The sequence below is a fragment of the Pristiophorus japonicus genome, chromosome 13 (assembly GCF_044704955.1).
Source record: "Pristiophorus japonicus isolate sPriJap1 chromosome 13, sPriJap1.hap1, whole genome shotgun sequence".
In the NCBI taxonomy this organism is placed as follows: domain Eukaryota; kingdom Metazoa; phylum Chordata; class Chondrichthyes; family Pristiophoridae; genus Pristiophorus; species Pristiophorus japonicus.
Genome location: NC_091989.1, coordinates 158,678,749 through 158,698,865, shown reverse-complemented (window position 1 = coordinate 158,698,865; position 20,117 = coordinate 158,678,749). Strand labels below are relative to the sequence as shown.

At 40.7% G+C, this 20,117-nt stretch overlaps 1 protein-coding gene across 6 annotated transcripts in view; it reads right to left on the bottom strand.

Annotated features, from left to right (window-relative positions):
- wwp2 (WW domain containing E3 ubiquitin protein ligase 2) overlaps positions 1-20,117 on the bottom strand; it is a 247,327-nt gene that overhangs the window by 138,249 nt on the left and 88,961 nt on the right. For all 6 annotated transcript variants that reach the window (XM_070898209.1, XM_070898214.1, XM_070898210.1 and 3 more), the window contains one exon: positions 7,484-7,621. In XM_070898209.1, the coding sequence (XP_070754310.1) occupies positions 7,484-7,621 (138 nt within the window). The remainder of the gene's footprint in view (positions 1-7,483; positions 7,622-20,117) is intronic.

The window sequence follows — 20,117 nt, the reverse complement described above, 5'->3', positions numbered from 1 at the left end:
TCCATCATTTAAAATGAGTTCATCATATGGATATACATTATATGGATAAATAAATCCAACTCATAAAAAAGTAAATCAACACAAGTGTTTAATTCCCTTTTACACTTTCCATAAAATTCTGAAAAATTAACTCCTAACGCAAGTGTAAAGGAAATACAAGATAAAAGTTGAATTTTACCTCAAAGTTCTATTGTCTAATTAAAAAAAAATATTCAAATATTGGAATAAACAACAAACCCGATGCAGCACATCAGGGTAGGCATCTAAAGTACTCATTTTTAGTGTGGAAGCAAGTCATCCTCGACCCCAAGGGACTGCCTATGATGACTATTCGCTTTAACCACTCCCTGTGGTAGCGAGTTCCACATTCTCACCACTCTTTAGGTAAAGAAGTTTTTTCTGAATTCCCTAGTGGATGCCTTGGTGACTATCTTACATTGCTGACATCTAGTCTTCCCCCAGAAGTGGAAACATTCTCTCTTTCAGTATTTTAAAGACCTCTATTATGTCACCCCTCAGCCTTCCCTTTTCAAGAGAAGAGTTACCCAGCCTGTCATCCTTTCCCGATAGGTATAACCTCGCATTTCTGGTATCATCCTTATAAATCTTTTTTGCATCCTCTCTCCTTTTTATAATATGGTGATCAGAACTGTACGCAATACTCTGTACGAAGTGTGATCTAACCAAGGTTCGATACAGGTTTAGCATTAACTTCCCCACTTTTCAATTCTATCGCTCTAGAAATAAACCCTAATTCTTGGTTTGCTTTTTTTATGGCCTTGCTAACCTGTGTCACAACGTTTAGTGATCTGTGTATTTGTATTACGAGATCCCTTTGTTCCTCTAACCCAACTAGACTCACACCTTCCAAGTAATAGGTGACCTCCCTATTCTTCCTACCAAAATGGAATACTTCACATTTTTCTGTGTGGAAATTCATTTGCCAATTATATGCCCATTCTGCAAGTTTATTAATGTCCTTCTGTAATTTGTGCAGTCCTCCTCAGTATTGACAATCCCTCCTCACCCCCCGCAAACCATTTTGGTATCATCTGCAAATTTTGAATTTGTATTTTTGATTCCAAAGTCTCAATGAATATAAATTGTGAACAACAGTGATCCCAGCACTGATCCATGTGGAACATCACTACCCACTGTGAATACCTACCTTTTACCCTTGCTCTCTGCTTTCTGTCTTGAAGACAGTGAGCAATCCATTCTGTTACTTGTCCCCCTTACTCAGCATTCTCTGACCTTGTTCATCAGTCTATTATGTGGTACCTTATCGAAGGCCTTTTGAAAATTTAGATAAATTACATCTACTGCATTACCATTGAATTTTTTGAAGATGTAACAGAGAGAGTAGACAATGAGGTTGGTCAAACAAGACTTTCCCTTTTGAAATCCATGCTGACTATTCATTATATTATTTTTGGTTTCAAGATGTTGTTCTATTTTTTCCTTCAGCAGGGATTCCATTATTTTTCCTACCACCGATGTTATGCTAACTGGTCTATAATTCCCTTGACATGTTCTATCCTCCTTCTTAAATATAGGTATTACATTAACTATCCACCAGTCCTCTGGCACTACACCTTTTTCTAATAAATTATTGAATATCTAGTAATGCCTCTGCTATTTCTTCCCTAGATTCTTTTAAAATGTGTCAATACAATCCATTCGGACCAGGGGTTTTATCCTCTTTGAGCTTGATTAGTTCATTTAATATATCCCCTCTATTTATTTTAAATGTACTTATATCATTACTAATCTCATCATCCAATGCCATGTCCACCTGTTCTAATTCCCTGGTAAATACTGAAGCAAATAATTATTTAATATTCCTGCCATCTCTCTATCGTTACCTGTGGTATTATCCTGTCTATCCCTTAATGGCCCTAATCCAATTCCAACCTTCCTTTTTTTTATTGATGTGTCTGTACAATATCTTTCTATTTTGTTTCATGTTCCTTGATAATTTAATTTCATAGTTCCTCTTTGCCTTCCTAATTGTTTTTTTGACTTCTCTCCTAATCTTTTCATATTCTCCCTTATCATGCACTGTACTTAATATATGCCTCTTTCCTTACCATCAATTGTTCCCTTATGGCTTTATTCACCCATGGAGTCTCATTAGTGTTTAGCTTGTTCTTTCCTTTTAGCAGAATATACTGTTCCTGCACTCTGTTGAGTTTTATCTGCTCTGGTTCATTCCCCATTACCAGATCCAATAGCGAATCCTCCCTTGTTTGGGCTTTTTTACATATTGGATTAGAATGGAGTCCTGTTCAATTTGTTTGAACTCCATTCACTTATCCCCCTTACCTATCTCTTCTATCCAATTAATATCCTCATGATTATTATTCTATGTTTTTTACTAATTTCCCTAATTTGTCTGCATATTTCTTTCTCCACCTCCCTTCCATTATTAGGTGGTCTGTAGGCTACACCTTTTAGTGTGATTGATCTTTTATCTCTATCCATATGGATTCTACTTTTGTCTTGCTGATAGCTGCGTCACTTTTTTCTATGCCATGTTATCCTTAATAAGTACATATTGGGGATAACATAATGGCAGCAGAAAAAAACATCTCTGAATTGGAATTGAGACACACAGACCAGGAAGATCTCAAGTTTATTGCCTGGTCTTTGCTAAGTTAGCTGATCTCAATTGGAGTGGCTACAATTGCCCCCTGTATCCCTGGCTGGGGAGAAGGTGATCAAACATAAGTGCACTTTGTCTCAACTGAAACTCACTTACTTTTCAAATCAGGGTGTCCTAATAAAATCCAAGACAGCCAACAGCAGAACACTTTTTTTTTTAATTGATTTTTAACAAGTCAGTTTGCACCATTCTGTTGCTATGCCCACCAAAACCCATGGAACAGAGCAGAGTGCTGCAAATGACAATCAAGACTGAGTTTCAAACTTGCAATAATATTGTTTAGAAGATTGTGCTCTCATTTCCATTGATTAGTGGTCCATATTTTAAAATATGGAGGTGGCGGAAATGGCGGAGGACAATCATTTCCGCCACCTCCAATCACATCTTCCCCTCCCCTCCCCTCCCCTCTCAGCATTCCAAAGAGACCGTTCCCTCCGCGACACTCTGGTCCATTCCACAGTCACCCCCAGCACCCACTCCCTTTCCCACAGCACCTTCCTGTGCAAGCGCAGGAGATGCAACACCTGCCCTTTTACCTCTTGTTTAGGCACTTTACAACCGTCTGGAGTCAACATCGAGTTCAACAATTTCAGATAACCTCTGTCCATTTTTGGCTCCCTTCCTTTCCCTCCCCTCCTCCGAGCTTATGTTTTTTTCTCTTTGTCTCCAATGGCAGCTGGTCATTATTCTGCCATTCACATCCTATCTAGACTAACCTTTTTCTAACTTCTGCCATTACCATTTCAATTCGGCTCATCATCCCTTTTGTCTCTAATCTCTCCTACCTTCCAACCTATAAACACACCTTCCCTTTTGTTCTTTCTTCCTCTCCCCCTTTCAGTGCTCCTTAAGAATCTGCTCTTTTCAAACATTCGCCAGTTCTGACGAAGGGTCGCCGACCCGAAACGTTAACTCTGTTTTTCTTTCCCACAGATGCTGCCCGACCCGCTGAGATTTCCAGCATTTTCGGTTTTTATTTCAGGTTCCAGCATCTGCTGTGTTTTCCTTTTTGTATTAATGTTTCGAATGAATTGCCCAAGCAGGCAATCAAGGCTAATATTAGTAACTTAAAGAGGGAGCTAGGCATGCATTGGCGAGAAAATCAATTCAGGGATCTTGGTAGTGAATGGTGCAATCTGTTCTTTGGTATTTTGTGGCTGTCCAAAAGGTACCTACTATGCCTGTACATCCCAATGTAAAACATTGCAAAATTCTTAAGAAAAAGATGAATGCGGAACAGTAGCAAAAGAAGAGCTCAAAGAGGTGAATAAATGGTCAGAAAGGTAGATTTGGAGGAGGCCGTTAAAGATGGGAGGAGACGTAGCAAGCCTGGTATTGTGTGGCCAATTCTTTGAAAGGCTCCAGAACAAAGGGTGAGGCGAAAGTGATACAAAGGAAGTCACAGTTGAATGAGTGATGGTTGTGCGCTGGCTTGCAGGGCTGGCGGAGGTTGCAGAGGGAAAGATGGATAAGGCCATTGAGGGACTTGCAGATGACTGTTTTGGCAATCATATAAAACGGTTCTGTGCAGTGAGCAGGTTGACAACGCAACTTGCGTACTTCAGTTCACACCCTTTGAGTAGTAATGCGATGAGGAGAAATTTCTTCACTCAGAGTGCTGAATCTTCAGAATTCTCTACCAGAGGGCTGTGAATGCTCAGGCGTTGAGTATATTCAAGCCAGAGATTGATAGATTTTTGAATATTAAGGGAATCAAGGGATATGGGGATAGTGCATGAAAGATGAGTTGAGGTAGAAGATCAGCCATGATCATATTGAATGGCGGAGCAGGCTCGAGGGGCTGAACTTTTATACTCCTAACTTTTATGTTATGTTCTTTTGATCGAAAGAATGCTGCCCGATGATCTTGCTCATTCTGGACCTCCGGATGGAGGCTTTGTCAGACTCACAAACAACTACTTGCTTTTATTTAGTGCCTTTAGTGTAGAAAAACATCCCAGGGCGTTTCACAGAAGTGTGATCAAAAAAAATTTTGGACGCTGAGCCAAAGAGGTGGTTTTTCGGGATGATCTTAAAGGAGGAGGAGTCGCAGAGGGGCTGAGGAAGAGAAATTCAAGAGTGGGATCCTGGCATTGTGGTGATGGAGGCGGGGGAGCAAATCCTGAGAGTACAGAGTTGGATGGGGGAGCTTTCGGGCTGGAGGAGGTTACAGATGGAGAGAGACAAAACCACGAAGGGATTTAAACACTAGGATGAGAATTTTAAATTTGTGTCATGGAGGGTGGAAGGCAACGATGACAGGGATGGCGAGTTAGCAGAACTTGGTGTGGTATAGGAAACAGGCAGCAGAGTTTAGGTTGAACTGAAGATTACGGAGGATGGAAGGCCAGTCAGGAGAGTCGAGTCTGGAGGCGACAAAGGCAGGTATGATAGTTTCAGCAGTGGACGTGTTCAGGTAGAGGCGGAGGCAGGTGATGTTCTGGAAGTGGAAGTAGGTGGGCTTTGTGATGGAGAGGATGAGGTCAGAAGCTCAGCTTGACATTGAATAGTTTGCCGAGGTTGCAAGCTGTTTGCTTCAGCCTGAGACAGTGGCTAGGGAGGGAAATGGAATTAGTGGCAAGTGTCTAGAGTCCGTAATGGGGGCCAAAGACAATAGCTGTGGCCTGCCCAATGTTTAACTGGAAGCACTTGTGCCTCATCCAAGCTGTGAAGGAGCAAAGGAATTTGTCTGTCCATGTATACAAATTACTAAAACTAAGTGCACAGGTCCAAAAAGTTATCAAAAAGGCGAAAGGAATGTTGGTCTTTATCTCAAGGGAATTGGAAGACAAAAATGAGAAAACCTTGCTTCAGTTGTACAGAGCCTTGTTCAGACTGCATTCAGTTCTGGACAACAAACCTCAGGAAAAATCCAGAACAAGAGGGCATAATCTTAAAATGAGAGTTAGGCCATTTGTGATTGAAATCAGGAAGTACTTTTCACACAAAGGGTAGTGAAAATTTGGAACTCGCTCCCCCAAAATGCTGTGGATTCTGGGTCAATTGAAATTTTCAAAATTAAAATTGCTAGATTTTTGTCAGGTGAGGATATCAAGGAATATGGAGCAAACACAGGTAAACGGAGTTGAGGTACAGATCAGCCATGATCTAACTGAGCGGTGGAATAAGCCCGAGGGGCTGAATGGCCTGCTCCTGTATGGTCCCAGTTGAAGTGTCAAGTTAATAAAGTAACAGAAATTATACAAACAGTACCCAATATATTATGAAGACTAAGAATCCTTGGTTCTAAATGTCCTTTCAAAAGCCTTTGTCTTTGAGAGCACAATTATAACAATTCGATGAATTTTATATTCATCAATACTAAAACATAGGATATAGAGTGCACTTTATGTATTAATAAGCTCCAGCTCAATGGTTTTTATTGAATAAACTACAAAACCTTGCTTTTTAATATCAGGAGGTAAATTGTACAGTACTGCAGTCCTCCAAGTTCTAAAAACATGTGGAGCAAAAGAATTTTACACAATTTTCAAAACACAGTTAAAGCTTTCAATACACCAGAATAATTTTTTAGAAATCGCATTCAGAATTTTGTTAAATATAGCTAAATTATGACTTGGATATAGACAAAGAAAATGAATAAACAGACACACAAAGCAATTCACAAAGGCAATGCCTCACTATCGTTTTTTGTGATCGGAAGAAGAGAAGAAGGCCTGGAGCTCAGGCTCTTCAAGGATCTCATCAACTTACAGTTGAAGATAAAGTTGAAGATACAGTGCAATGTTTTCGTGCACACTAGTTCTGTTTTTCTGATATTCCAGTTTATTGTAGCAGCAAAACCTAGTTTTCTGGTTAAAGTTCTTTCAAAATAGAAAGATAGTCTATTTATAATTTTTCTTTGTGATCCCAATAATTTTCTGATTTCAAATAAATTCCATGTCCTCTTAATTCAATATGAAACCCGTGACATAATGTACAGTACAATACATTTATAAATCCAACACAAAGCTTGGCTTTTGCCATCTTCAGTTTCTATAAATGATATAAACTGAAGATGGAAGGAACCTTCTATTAATCATGAAGTCATCATAATTAATGAAATTGTTGGAACCAAATTAGAGGAACTATAAATCAACAGCCGACTAATTTAATAAATCAAAAAATTTCTCTCAGTTGGTCTGCTAACTGCTATGCAGCATAACAATATGTTGTCAATAAAAGTCAACTAACTATATGCGAATATTTTGGAAAGATTGAGGAATTAGCTATTGTAAAACCCTTCATATTGATAATGATCTTGAGTGGACTATGCCATTGCAATTAAAATCGTCATGAATTTTTTTTCAGCCAATTTAAGATTGATCGCTAATAAATATTACGTTTAAAATTGACTGGAAATGGCAATCATTAAACAAAATTTGATTGTCTGAAATTAACTTTGCAGTATATAATTCGACCAAAATTTTGAAAGTTTACAAATAGAGTCCAACAGAGTACAAGTTGATACTATCACGTGTTTGTAAACAACTCATATTTTAAGGCAGTATTAAAACTATGGTTATTTGTTTTCCAAATCAATTTAAGACCAGAAACAGACAACAGCATAACAAACTTTGTCAAATTAGAACTAGTAATAGATTCAGTAAATGGAATTTTGTAACTTAAACACCACAAAATATAATGAAAGTTTTTTTGAAGAACAGACTTACCAGTTTTAATACTACCTATAAAAAAAGAACACACGTTCTCATTGAAGAGTTGCAAATCAATTAAGGTGCATTAAGTAATTTCTTATGTCTGACCCATCACCCTCAATCCGAGCATCAGAATGAACCATGTGTGTGCAGTACTTACTTTCTGTCATGATGGTGCCATTAGGCAAATTTCCCAAGTCAACATTAAGGCCATCCAGGCAAACAGTCAATTCACCGCTGCACACAACACCACTTTTGTTTCCCACCTGAAGGTTCAAATTTAGCTGAATGTTCTCCACTGTGAACAAGAAAAAAAGTGAGAGAAAAATGAATTGATTGAGTTTGTTATTTCTCTGCCACTCATGAAGTGAGAAAATACCATGGGCAGTTTCATGTCACCAAGTTTCTACTGACAAAGACCTTCTGTTAAAGTACACCTGAATTAAGAACTTTTTCAGTTCAAGGCTGGATGCACAGAGACAGATTTTCCAAATGTTCCACTCTATACTAATAGGGGGAGCAAAATGCTTTGGTTATTTCCCATCTTTAAGATCGCTTCACGTCATGCATCAAATCCAAGGATGGGCAGGTGACCTTTTGGAGTTTTACCAATACGAGTTGCATTAGAAACTATAGACCAGTTAGCCTAACATCTGTGGTTGGGAAGATGTTGGAGTCCATTATTAAAGAAGCAGTAGCAGGACACTTGGAAAAGCAAAATTCGGTCAGGCAGAGTCAGCATGGATTTATGAAGGGGAAGTCATGTTTGACAAATTTGCTGGAGTTCTTTGAGGATGTAACGAACAGGGTGGATAAAGGGGAACCAGTGGATGTGGTGTATTTGGACTTCCAGAAGGCATTTGACAAGGTTACTGCACAAGATAAAAGTTCACAGGGTTGGGGGTAATATATTAGCATGGATAGAGGATTGGCACGAACAGAAAACAGAGAGTCGGGATAAATGGTTCATTCTCGGGCTGGCAATCGGTAACCAGTGGGGTGCCGCAAGGACCCCAGCTATTTACATTTATATTAACGACTTGGAGGAAGGGACCGTAATGTAGCCAAGTTTGCTGATGATACAAAGATGGGAGGAAAAGCAATGTGTGAGGTGGACACAAAAAATCTGCAAAAGGACATAGACAGGCTAAGTGAGTGGGCAAAAATTTGGCAGATGGAGTATAATGTTGGAAAATGTGAGGTCATGCACCTTGGCAGAAAAAAATCAAAGAGCAAGTTATTATTTAAATGGAGAAAGATTGCAAAGTGCTGCTGTACAGTGGGACCTGGGGGTACTCGTGAATGAAACACAAAAGGTTAGTATGTAGGTACAGCAAGTGATCAGGAATCTTGGCCTTTATTGCAAAGGGGATAGAGTATAAAAGCAGGAGAGTCTTGCTACAGTTGTAAAGGGTATTTTTAGGCCACACCTGGAATACTGCGTGCAGTTTTGGTTTCATATTTCCGAAAGGATATACTTGCTTTGGAGGCAGTTCAGAGAAGGTTCATGAGGTTGATTCCAGAGATGAGGGAGTTGACTTATAAGGAAAGGTTGAGTAGGTTGGACCTCTACTCATTGGAGTTCAGAAGAATGGGAAGTGATCTTATCAAAACGTATAAGATTATGAGGGGACTTGACAAGGTGGATGCAGAGAGGATGTTTTCACTGATAGGGGCGGCTAGAACTAGAGGGCATAATGTTAGAATAAGGGGCCACCCATTTAAAACTGAGATGAGGAGAAATTTCTTCGATGAGGGTTGTGGATCTGTGGAATTCGCTGCCTCAGAGAGCTGATGAAGCTGTGTCATTGAATAAATTTGAAACAGAAATAGACAGTTTCTTAAACGATAAGTAAATAAGGGGTTATGGAGAGCAGGCAGGGAAGTGGACCTTAGTCCATGATCAGATCAGCCATGATCGTATTAAATGGCGGAGCAGGCTCGAGGGGCTATATGGCCTACTCCTGCTGCTATTTGTTATGTTCTTATGAGTTGGTCACAACCAATTTTCCTCCCAAAGATCGTCTGCCTTCACTTTGCATCATCTCTAATGGTGCAGCTGAGAGTGGACCTCACCACAGTGCAAATCTCATGGCAAAGCACATTTTGCAGAAGGCACTGGTCCCAGATTGTTCCACTAACCATTTTAGCAAAAAATATATTTGATAGGCAAGCCAATGAAATAAATGCAACACACTTCTGCATTTACACAAGTAGCCAAAGGCAGTCTTTAACCGTTTTAAACACGGAGCGTTTTTCTATGTTCAAGGCACAATATGAATACAAAGTAATTGTTGTTTGACCACTACAAACCTATATAGACAATCATTTGAGGTCTGAATTTCCTCAAGTAAAAATATGTACTTAGTTTCTGATGTATAATCCACCTAATTGATATTTTAAATATCTGAAGCTACAAAATACAAAGTAAAAGTAACAGAACACAAGGACCCACAAGAGCTTTCTTCAGCTAAAATCAGAAATTGAACACTTTTCTTGTAGAAATTCTGCCAGGCTTCAAATAATTTAACAAATGCCTTATTGCCAAAATAAAATTCTATAGTGAGGAAAATAGGTGCGCTATTTTCCCCATCTAATTTTCTCATCTCATCCTCCTCTCCTAAAGGCAATGATTTAGTTGGGACAGAATTTCCCTAGTGCGAGCAGACCTCCATTATCTCATCCATGTGGCCACTCTTCATATGGGGATCCAAACAATGATTGTTTATATGTTATATGACAGAGAGGCATCACAGCCAAGGCCAATCCTGTCCTTGCCCAACATCCACACAAGTGCATATTTCAGCAGGGTGACTGAAGAGAGATTAGAATTCTACCAGATTTCCCCCACCCAACTCCTGAACACAATTCCCATGTATCTATTACCGCTCAGCTGAGGTTCTTAGCCAATCAGGAGCTACAGGTTCAATGATTGACATTGCAGTATTAGAGACATGATCAAGTCATTCTCAGGTATATATGTACATCAAACCAGGATGAGTTGCTGAGGGATGAGTTAGCAACCCAAACATTCACTTTCTGTATTAAGACAAGATAACTTATCCAGTGCATGGTAAGCATCGTTTGTCTGCTATATCCACTTCGCATCTCTTTCATGTTTACAATTGCCTTAAAAATATGATCCCTATGATTAAATGAAACAGTTGATGCAATACTGAGCCAGAATGGACAACATGGTGCCAAGTTTAATCTTGCTTTGTATTGAGTCAGTCAAATATCTTAAGTGGCTAGCTCAATTCCAAGCTGGGCAAGAGAAAAAATATAAATGTGATTAGCTCTTGACTGCTATCCAGTGATGCTGCTGGAAAGCACATGCCAGAATACTGATGATTGTGGGATCAAGCTCACTTATAATATCCCCCATGTAGCATAGCCTGCCAACACATGAAGAATGAAACTTGGATGAAATACTGAGGACTGCTGGCTCTTACCGAGCACAAATCACCAGCAGGAAAGGAAGTGCAAAACAAGACAATTGAATGGGGAGGGGGGTGGTAGCATAGAGAAAAGGGAACAAACATTAGGGGGAAAAATTGTCCTGGCACAGTGTTGAGGTTAATTCCAAGAATTCAATGGGGCCATCAGAGAGCCAATGGGAGCAGCCAGGTACTTTGCACAGGAAAGTATAAATTTTTTTTTTTTTATAAAGTCAGATCAGCAAGCAAGTCATTCCTAGTTTCCCATGTACCCTCAATCGCGCACTTACAGAGCAGATTGTCTGATTACACTATTAAGACAGGAAACATACATAGAATTACATAGAATGTACAGCACAGAAACAGACCATTCAGCCAAACAGGTCCATGCCGGTGTTTATGCTCCACACAAGCCTCCTCCCACCCCTCTTCATTTAGCCCTATCAGCATACTATTCCTTTCTCCCTCATGTGTTTATCTAGTTTCCCCTTAAATGCATCTGTATGCATTTAAGGGGAAATGCATTAGCATCAACTGCTCCTTGTGGTAGCCAGTTCCATAGTCTAACTATTCTCTGGGTAAAGACGTTGCTCCTGAATTTCCTATTGGATTTTTTAGTGACCATCTTATATGTATGGTCCTTATTTTTGGTCTCTCCCACAAGTGGAAACATCTTCTCTCCGTCTACTCTATCAAACCCTTTCATAACCATGAAGACCTCGATCAGGTCACCTTCGCTTTTCTGGAGAATAGAACCCCAGCTTGTTCCATCTTTCCTGATCAGTAACCTCACAGTGCTGGTATCATCTCTAAGTGAACTAAGCAAGGGTGGAGAAATTATACAAGAATTTCATTGCAGTCCACAGCAATCAGTATCTCACCCTGTGGCATTCCTTACCTCAGTGATTTCTACAAGAATGGCATCATCACAAAGAAAGGCTCATTGGCTCGGAGAGGGTCAGGAACAAAAGGTTAAATCAGAAAAAGGTCTACAAATACAGAAAATCTTAATAAAAACTGAAAATATTCAGAATGCATAGCAGCTCAGCATTAGCTGAAAGATCCCACCTTTTTCATTTAGATGTGCACTGACTTTCTGCGTATTTACACCATTATATTGGTATTACCATAATGTTCTTGGAAGTGTGAGGTGCACAAAGTGGACATGGAGTGATGGAAATTTGAGCGAACAGATGGACAGATTCTTAAAATGTTGTGATGAGATGTAAAAAAAAACTGGTCATGTGATGACAAGGATTGAAACTCCAATAGATAACCTACAGATAAGAAAAGGTTTGAGGCAGGAACGAAAATGCAGCGGCTGTTAGGGATGTCCACTGACACTCAACTGGAGTGCTAATGTTGTCGGGGTTGAAATTGTAATGCCTAGCAACATCTGATAACCTGCATAGTGTTGCACTTTTTATTTTATTGTAATGTACAGTTAAAATAGATTTACATTTTCAGTTACAATTCTTTTTTCAATAATTTCTAAACTTTTCATAGCGAAACTTGATGTACTGCCTCGCAGGTCTCGATTGCTGGCTACAATCAGCTGCCCCTGCCCAATGTGCTAGCCCACAATTTGCTCTCCGCTTCAGTTTGTCGTTCCTGGATGTGCTGCCCCTTCGTGGTGCATTCTACATTCTCCATGCGTTGGCAAGCTCTCCTCGCCTTCCAAATTTGATGGGCCCTCCCATTTGCTATCCTTCTCCAAGCTGCTCTTCCTGGTGTGCTAGTCCAATTGTACTGGTTGTCACTCTTGCTAATCTTCTGGTTTTGCGCTCTTGATCTGCTCACCACAATGTCCAAGTTCATACATTTCTTACCCAACGCTCACTGATGTGCTGGGTCCTGTCCCCCTACGGCGTTCACATGTCCCAGTTACTGTACTACCTGGCCCATGCTCCACCATCCTGCTTGCCAGAGTCCTGGCTCCTGCTCTCTGTCTTGCTGGTTTCCAGTCGCTGTTATCCTCTCCCCAATAATGCCTTTACATTTCTTGTTCTACTAGTTTCTCCGACTTGAATTTCACAGGCCTGGCAGGTTGGAAAGAAATTATCCACCAATAATGAGCAGTGCTGAGATGACCTGTCCAAACTGCAAGTCATCCCCAAAATTTAAATTAAAGAAAATAGTGATATATCTAAAATATACAAATAGAAAATATATCAATTAGGATTTGCAGGCTAAATAGCTAGGGAGTTTGAGTTGCATATGGACGGTGGACCAAATGTTGAATAGGCTGTCTTAAATCATCAACCAGACAAGTGAAAATGTTGCATCATAGTTGTGATATACAAGCACAATTGTATATTGTGGCACTATTGCTGGCAGCCAGAGATTATGGATCAGTGTCGGAGAGGGTGCAGAGGAGTCATCTCCCATACACATGTCTTCTAGATTTATCTTAGTCCAGTCATATTATGCCATGACAGTGCAGGGAGTTATGCCCATCACGGGTTCTCCATTGCACCCAATATATTGCATCTTAGGTCTGCTTGTAGTGGTCCCATTAGAAGGTAGGACAGGACATTTACCAACCTCCAGTTTTTTTGCAATGCGTTGCTACTTCCTGGTTCTCAGGCAATAGGCAGCAATACAATCTCTCACCATGGAAGAAGTGAATATGGAAGACACCTCAACCCAAAATTACACATTCCCTTTATAAACTTGACTACATTTATTTGTGTAGGTTCTCCATTTCTGAAGTACTCCATGCGCGGAAAGGCCAGTGTATATTGCAAAAGTTGCTATCTTGGCCCCAATCATGCCTGCCAAAATTAGGCCCCAATAGGCCTTTTTTGGTTCTCCTTGATGTAATCTATATGAATACTTCTACTATAATATTTCTTATCTTAGCTTAACTGATTGGCTTAATTTTGCCTGGTTGGATCGTTAGGAACATTGGACTTGAGCGTGTTGTTATTCAATCTTGTTATTCCACTGTAAATAGTCAGATTACTTTTTAATCATTTTCTTTTACGGGTTTTTATGTTTGAGGTTGCTCCTCCCCCTCACATTATAGCTACTACATACAACAAAAATTTCAAAAATAAAATGTTTAAAGAAACTCTGAAGTTGGTGTATTCTTTGCCCTCATAAAAATCAAACTCAAATTAACCCGTGCAAATTAATGTGAATACAGAAATCATGTACATTAGTATTTGAAATATATTTGTTCATTGTCACTTTTATACAATTGTCTTCTGAGTGAGATGCTCTAATACAATGTGCTATATGAAAAATATAACTTTCCTGTGCAAATGAATGCTATGTCAATAAATGACCATAATCGCCCAGAGAGTGGTGAACCTGTAGAATTCTCTACCACAGGAAGTTGTTGAGGCCAATTCACTAAATATATTCAAAAAGGAGTTAGATGTAGTCCTTACTACAAGGGGGATCAAGGGGTATGGCAAGAAAGCAGGAATGGGGTACTGAAGTTGCCTGTTCAGCCATGAACTCATTGAATGGCGGTGCAGGCTCGAAGGGCTGAATAGCCTACTCCTGCACCTATTTTCTATGTTTCTATAATGAAAGAAATAAAAGATTTGGATTTATATAGCATCTTTCACGACCACCGGACGTCTCAAAGCGCTTTACAACCAATGAAGTACTTTTGGAGTGTAGTCACTGTTGTAATGTGGGAAACGCAGCAGCCAATTTGCGCACAAGCAAGGTCCCACAAACACCAATGTGATAATGACCAGATAATCTATTTTTTTTATGTTGTTGATTGAGGGATAAATATTGGCCAGAACACCAGGGATAACTCCCCCGCTCTTCTTCGAAATAGTGCCATGGGATCTTTTACATCCATTTGAGAGAGCAGAAGGGGCCTCGGTTTAACGTCTCATCCGAAAATCGGCACCTCCGACCGTGCAGCACTTGCTCAGTACTGCAATGGAGTGTCAGCCTAGATTTCTTTGTGCTCAAGTCCCTGGGGTGGGACTTGAGCCCACAACCTTCTGACTCAGAGGTGAGGGCGAGCGTGCTACTCACTGAACCACAGCTGACACACTAATGTACTAAAAATAATTGTTCCAGTGTCTAGATAACATGCTATAGCTACAGCATTGTAAATTGATGCATAAAAAAAAAATGTTCTTGGGATGTAAGCAATGCTGCCCATGGTCACATTTATTGCCTATCCCTTATTGCCTGGAGGGTGTTGGGTTAGTATGGCAGCTGTATCGATTATTCAAAATTCTTTCACAATTTCTTATAACTATGAAAAACCAGCCATTGTGAAAATCGATTGCATCAAGATGACTTTTTCAGAGAAATTGCGTAGGCCAGCAGAAGCTTAATGCATGGAGTTTTTTCATCATAGCTTACCTGCTAAAATTATCTCTTTCACTCCAAGCTTCGAGCAATATTTTAATAAAAATATTTTTTCCCCCAATTATCACTGAATTCACGCAAAGAAAGAAAGTGACTTCCACCCACCTGAATCATGGCTATATGATCACAATGGTATGCGTCGTCTTAAGTGGTGACTGTTAGCGATAACTGTGAATTAGTCTGCAGGCCAGACCTATCTGAACCTTCCTAACTGGTGTAAGGAACAAATTGCCGAGCAGCCTCCTAAATAAAAGTTTACTTTTGGTACAAAATGCCAGATCCTATGCCAGCTTTTTTGTCCAGTAAATCACTGAAGGGTTAAACTATTAAGTGCATTTTGTTTCAGCGTATGGGCCAAGTTGTATTCATACAAACAATTACAGACTAGGGTAAGATTTTATTGGCAGAAGAAAAATAAATCAAGTAACCATTTTATGAACACAAGTAGACGACAGTGAAAGTAAGTGCAATGAGTTTAGCAAGAGGCATTCAATACTGTTTTAATAGTCCCTTAATGACTGTTGAAATAGGACCCTTCAGATGAACAACAGACTTATTGTTCATTCACATTTCCAGTCTATTTTAAGTGATTCCGTTGACAAAGTTAAACCACGTCCTGTGGCTGGGATGCCATTCAATGACTATTTCTTTGTATAGATCATGCAGACGATTAAATATTTTGCTCATACTTGGGAAAGATTCCTTTATTTAGAGAAACCATATAAATTTTAAAGTTAACTTTTGATGAGTCCGTGATTATCTAATCATTCGCAATGTTTACAATGTTTTAAATCTCCTTTTAAAACACTTCTTTTCTGCCATTTAACATTAGCAAGGGCTTCACCCAATGTATTAGTGAGAAACTGAGACATGCCCGCTAGGAAGTTAACTGGAATTGCCGGTTAGTTAGCTGATCGCGTCCAAAGAGAGTAGACAGGGCACTACAATTATTTTGGGTTAAGAAGGGAAAAATTGGAGTTTCTACTCTTGATCACTGTTGACAATCTCTGATGGATATACAGCAGTGTGGCCAGTGAACAAGGAGATGATTGGACTCAGCTGCGTTATCATTCCCCATCCCGAGTGATGAATAAACTGGCAAATCTCACTGTCAAGGCTCACATTAGTCATTCTCATTGGTGACTTAAGCAGAGTCCCAAAAAAGGTGACTATTGCCCTTGAAGCTGCACCCCAGCAAGAAGGCAATATCTTGGAGAGGAATGGAGTGATGCAGCCTTGAACTAATGAAGGTGTAGTTAAGGGGATTCAGTGGGATGCAAGCAGGTGATGTTTTCAGGTCGAAGCAAGGAGTCTGGACAACAGAAAGGGGAGTTCCTCATGACTGATTTGACTGAATTTTGCCCAACAAAAGTTCTTCAAGCCCTTGATAGAGAATCCAGCCCAATATTCAGCAAGGTCCATTGCGGAAGCAGTAACATTTGGAGAGGACTCAAAGCAAGTGTAACTACTGTGAACTTTTGCTTACTACAAACAACAGAAATTTAAACATCTTTGAAGAGTACATAGATCAGACCAAAAGTGAACATGAATCTATAACTTGCAAGAATTGTTCTATACAGAATATAAACACAAAAATCAATAAATTAACTTTCACTCAGCTGGGCTCAAGGTTTTGTTCCCTAGTTTAACTTCCAAGTGATACTCATAATTTCCATATACTTTCACAAACTCAAACAGAAACATCTTGACTGTAATTCTTGAGAGGAGCCAATGTCTGTCCACTATGGTCAGTCAACCCTCACCCAACTCCAATCTGCCTGCCATATGTGTTTACACCCTTACAGAAAAAAAGCTGGCTGCGATTCTGCTAATCCAGATATGCTGGAAGACAGGCAAGTTCTCCTCCCCTTTCCTTCATGAAACTGAACTGCGAATACGGATGGCAAAGTTACGATGAATCCATAATTTACTTGACCAACAGAAGAGGTGATTGGGAAAGGGGAAGACAAGGAGGTAGATCAGTATAAAGTGTAACTTTGTTTCTCAACAAAACTATTCTATATAATTTTAAAAGTTGGAATAACCCTCTTCTAGCCATTTGCATGCTTATATTGAAATCTTGTACACAAAAGTAAAATGTACCAGTTGAAATACTAGAACAACTTGATTGCAATCCTTGTGTCATTTACATTAACTTAGCGACAGTAATGTTGCAAAATCAGCCTCGGTAAACAAAGATCAGATAGTGAATAAATGAAATTATATTGTTGGAAAGGGGAAGATTTATTGTAGTGTTAAAAATTGTGCTATTTTAGTGCTTATGCAAGAACTGTAGATGTGTATTTCACTGTAGCATTATGGATTTCGTTATTTTCAGTACGTCACTATTACGTTTAGACAATTAATGGGAGCTCCATTTAAAATGCGAAAACTAGACATTTTGTGTTCAAATCCTCATTTAAATAATGTGTTCAACTAGTGCATTTAAATAACTAACTTTTCTCCACTATTGCCAAGACCTTCATTTGGAATCAGGACTTCATTGCTCCAACATTACTGCAACAGGCATTTTTACTTATTTTAAATTTGCTAAATCTGCCACCAAGTCCTTGAAAAAACACTGCAGTTAGCATGCATTTGCAGCTTGTAGGTCTTTCAATAAAGTAATTTCACAATCAAATAGTTTCCATTATACCATTTTATTAATTCTGTTTTTTGTAAAAGTTATTTTTGTGATCAAGGCAATAGAAGTTATTGCTCAGCAATAGAACAGTTGTTTTCCTATTTGGAATCCTGTGGCAGAATCAAGCCTTCCTCGACCAGCTTTAACATGGGGTTAATGCAGGTTTAATGGGGTCAAGCTCATTCTACTCGACTCCAACCTCAGAAATGCATCAATATTGGTCTTCCTAATTGCTAAATTCTGCTATACGAATATTAATTTTGTGTTGGGGAATTATTCATTACAAGTTAGACGGAGATTGTTCTGGCTCATTTTAAATGTAATTTCATTCTCTTTATTTACAGCTTTATAGGCCCAAGTTTCGGCCTCAGTTGCTCCTGATTTTTTGGAGCAACTGGTGTAGAACGGAGTATCTTAGAAATTCAAATTCTCGGCATTTAGTTTGCTCCAGTTCTAGTCAGTTAGAACAGTTTCACTTTGGAACAGAATTTTTTTCAAAAGGGGGCGTGTCCGGACACTTACACCTGTTTTCAAAGTTTCGGCAGTGAAAACTTACTCCAAACTAACTTAGAATGGAGCAAGTGAAGATTTTTATACGCTCGAAAAAACCTTGTCTACACTTTAGAAAATCAGGCGTAGATTACAAATCAGGCGTAGGGAATGGGGGGGGGGGGTTTAAAGGGAAGTTTACAAACATTAAACACTTCAGTTTTACAAATAAAGAGCCATCATCAATAATAAATCAACCAATAAATCAATCAAAAAAAATTAATAAGAATTTTTTTTTTTTTTTAAATCAATAAATAAAACATTTTCTACTTACCGACTGCAGCACCAGGAGCCCTCCAACAGCGTGCTGGGATGCCCCCACAGTGTGTCTCTGTCAGTGTCTCTATCTCTCTGTCTGTCTGTCTGTGTCTCTCACTCTCTGTCTGTTAGTGTCTGTGTTTCTGACAGCAAGGGGAGGGGGAGGGGAGGGAGCAAGGCAGAGGGGGATGGGGGAGAAGGGGGAGAGAAGGGGGAGGAGGAGGAGAAGGGGAAGCGGGGGTGGAGGAGAAGGGGAAGCGGGGGTGGAGGAGAAGGGGAAGGGGGGAGGAGGAGGAGAAGTTGAAGGGGGGGGGGAGGAGGAGGAGGAGAAGTTGAAGGGGGGGGAGGAGGAGGAGGAGAAGTTGAAGGGGGGGGGAGGAGGAGAAGTTGAAGGGGGGGAGGAGGAGAAGTTGAAGGGGGGGGGGGGAGAAGTTGAAGGGGGAGGAGGAGAAGGGGAAGAGGGGGAGGAGAAGGGGAAAGGAGGGAGAGGAGAAGGGGAAAGGAGGGAGAGGAGAAGGGGAAAGGAGGGAGAGGAGAAGGGGAAAGGAGGGAGAGGAGAAGGGGAAAGAGAAGGGGGGGAGGAGAAGAGGAAAGAGAAGGGGGAGAAGGGAGAGGGGGGGGGAAGGAGAGGGGGGGGAGGAAAGGAGATGGGGGGGGAACGAGAAGGGGGGGAGAGAAAAGGAGAAGGGGAGGAGAGAAAAGGAGAAGGGGAGGAGAGAAAAGGAGAAGGGGAGGAGAGAAAAGGAGAAGGGGAGGAGAGAAAAGGAGAAGGGGAGGAGAGAAAAGGAGAAGGGGAGGAGAGAAAAGGAGAAGGAGAGGAGAAGGGGAGGAGAGAAAAGGAGGAGAGAAAAGGAGGAGAGAAAAGGAGGAGAGAAAAGGAGGAGAGAAAAGGAGGAGAGAAAAGGAGGAGAGAAAAGGAGGAGAGAAAAGGAGAAGGGGGGAAGGAGAAGGGGGGAAGGAGAAGGGGGGAAGGAGAAGGGGGGAAGGAGAAGGGGGGAAGGAGAAGGGGGGAAGGAGAAGGGGGGAAGGAGAAGGGGGAAAAGGAGAAGGGGGAAAAGGAGATGGGGGGAAAAGGAGATGGGGGGAAAAGGAGATGGGGGGAAAAGGAGATGGGGGAAAAGGAGATGGGGGGAAAAGGAGATGGGGGGAAAAGGAGATGGGGGGGAAAAGGAGATGGGGGGAAAAGGAGATGGGGGGAAAGGAGATGGGGGGAAAAGGAGATGGGGGGAAAAGGAGATGGGGGGAAAAGGAGATGGGGGGAAAAGGAGATGGGGGGAAAAGGAGATGGGGGGAAAAGGAGATGGGGAAAAAGGAGATGGGGAAAAAGGAGATGGGGGAAAAGGAGATGGGGGGGAAAGGAGATGGGGGGAAAGGAGATGGGGGGAAAGGAGATGGGGGGAAAGGAGATGGGGGGAAAGGAGATGGGGGGAAAGGAGATGGGGGGAAAGGAGATGGGGGGAAAGGAGATGGGGGGAAAGGAGATGGGGGGAAAGGAGATGGGGGGAAAGGAGATGGGGGGAAAGGAGATGGGGGGAAAGGAGATGGGGGGAAAGGAGATG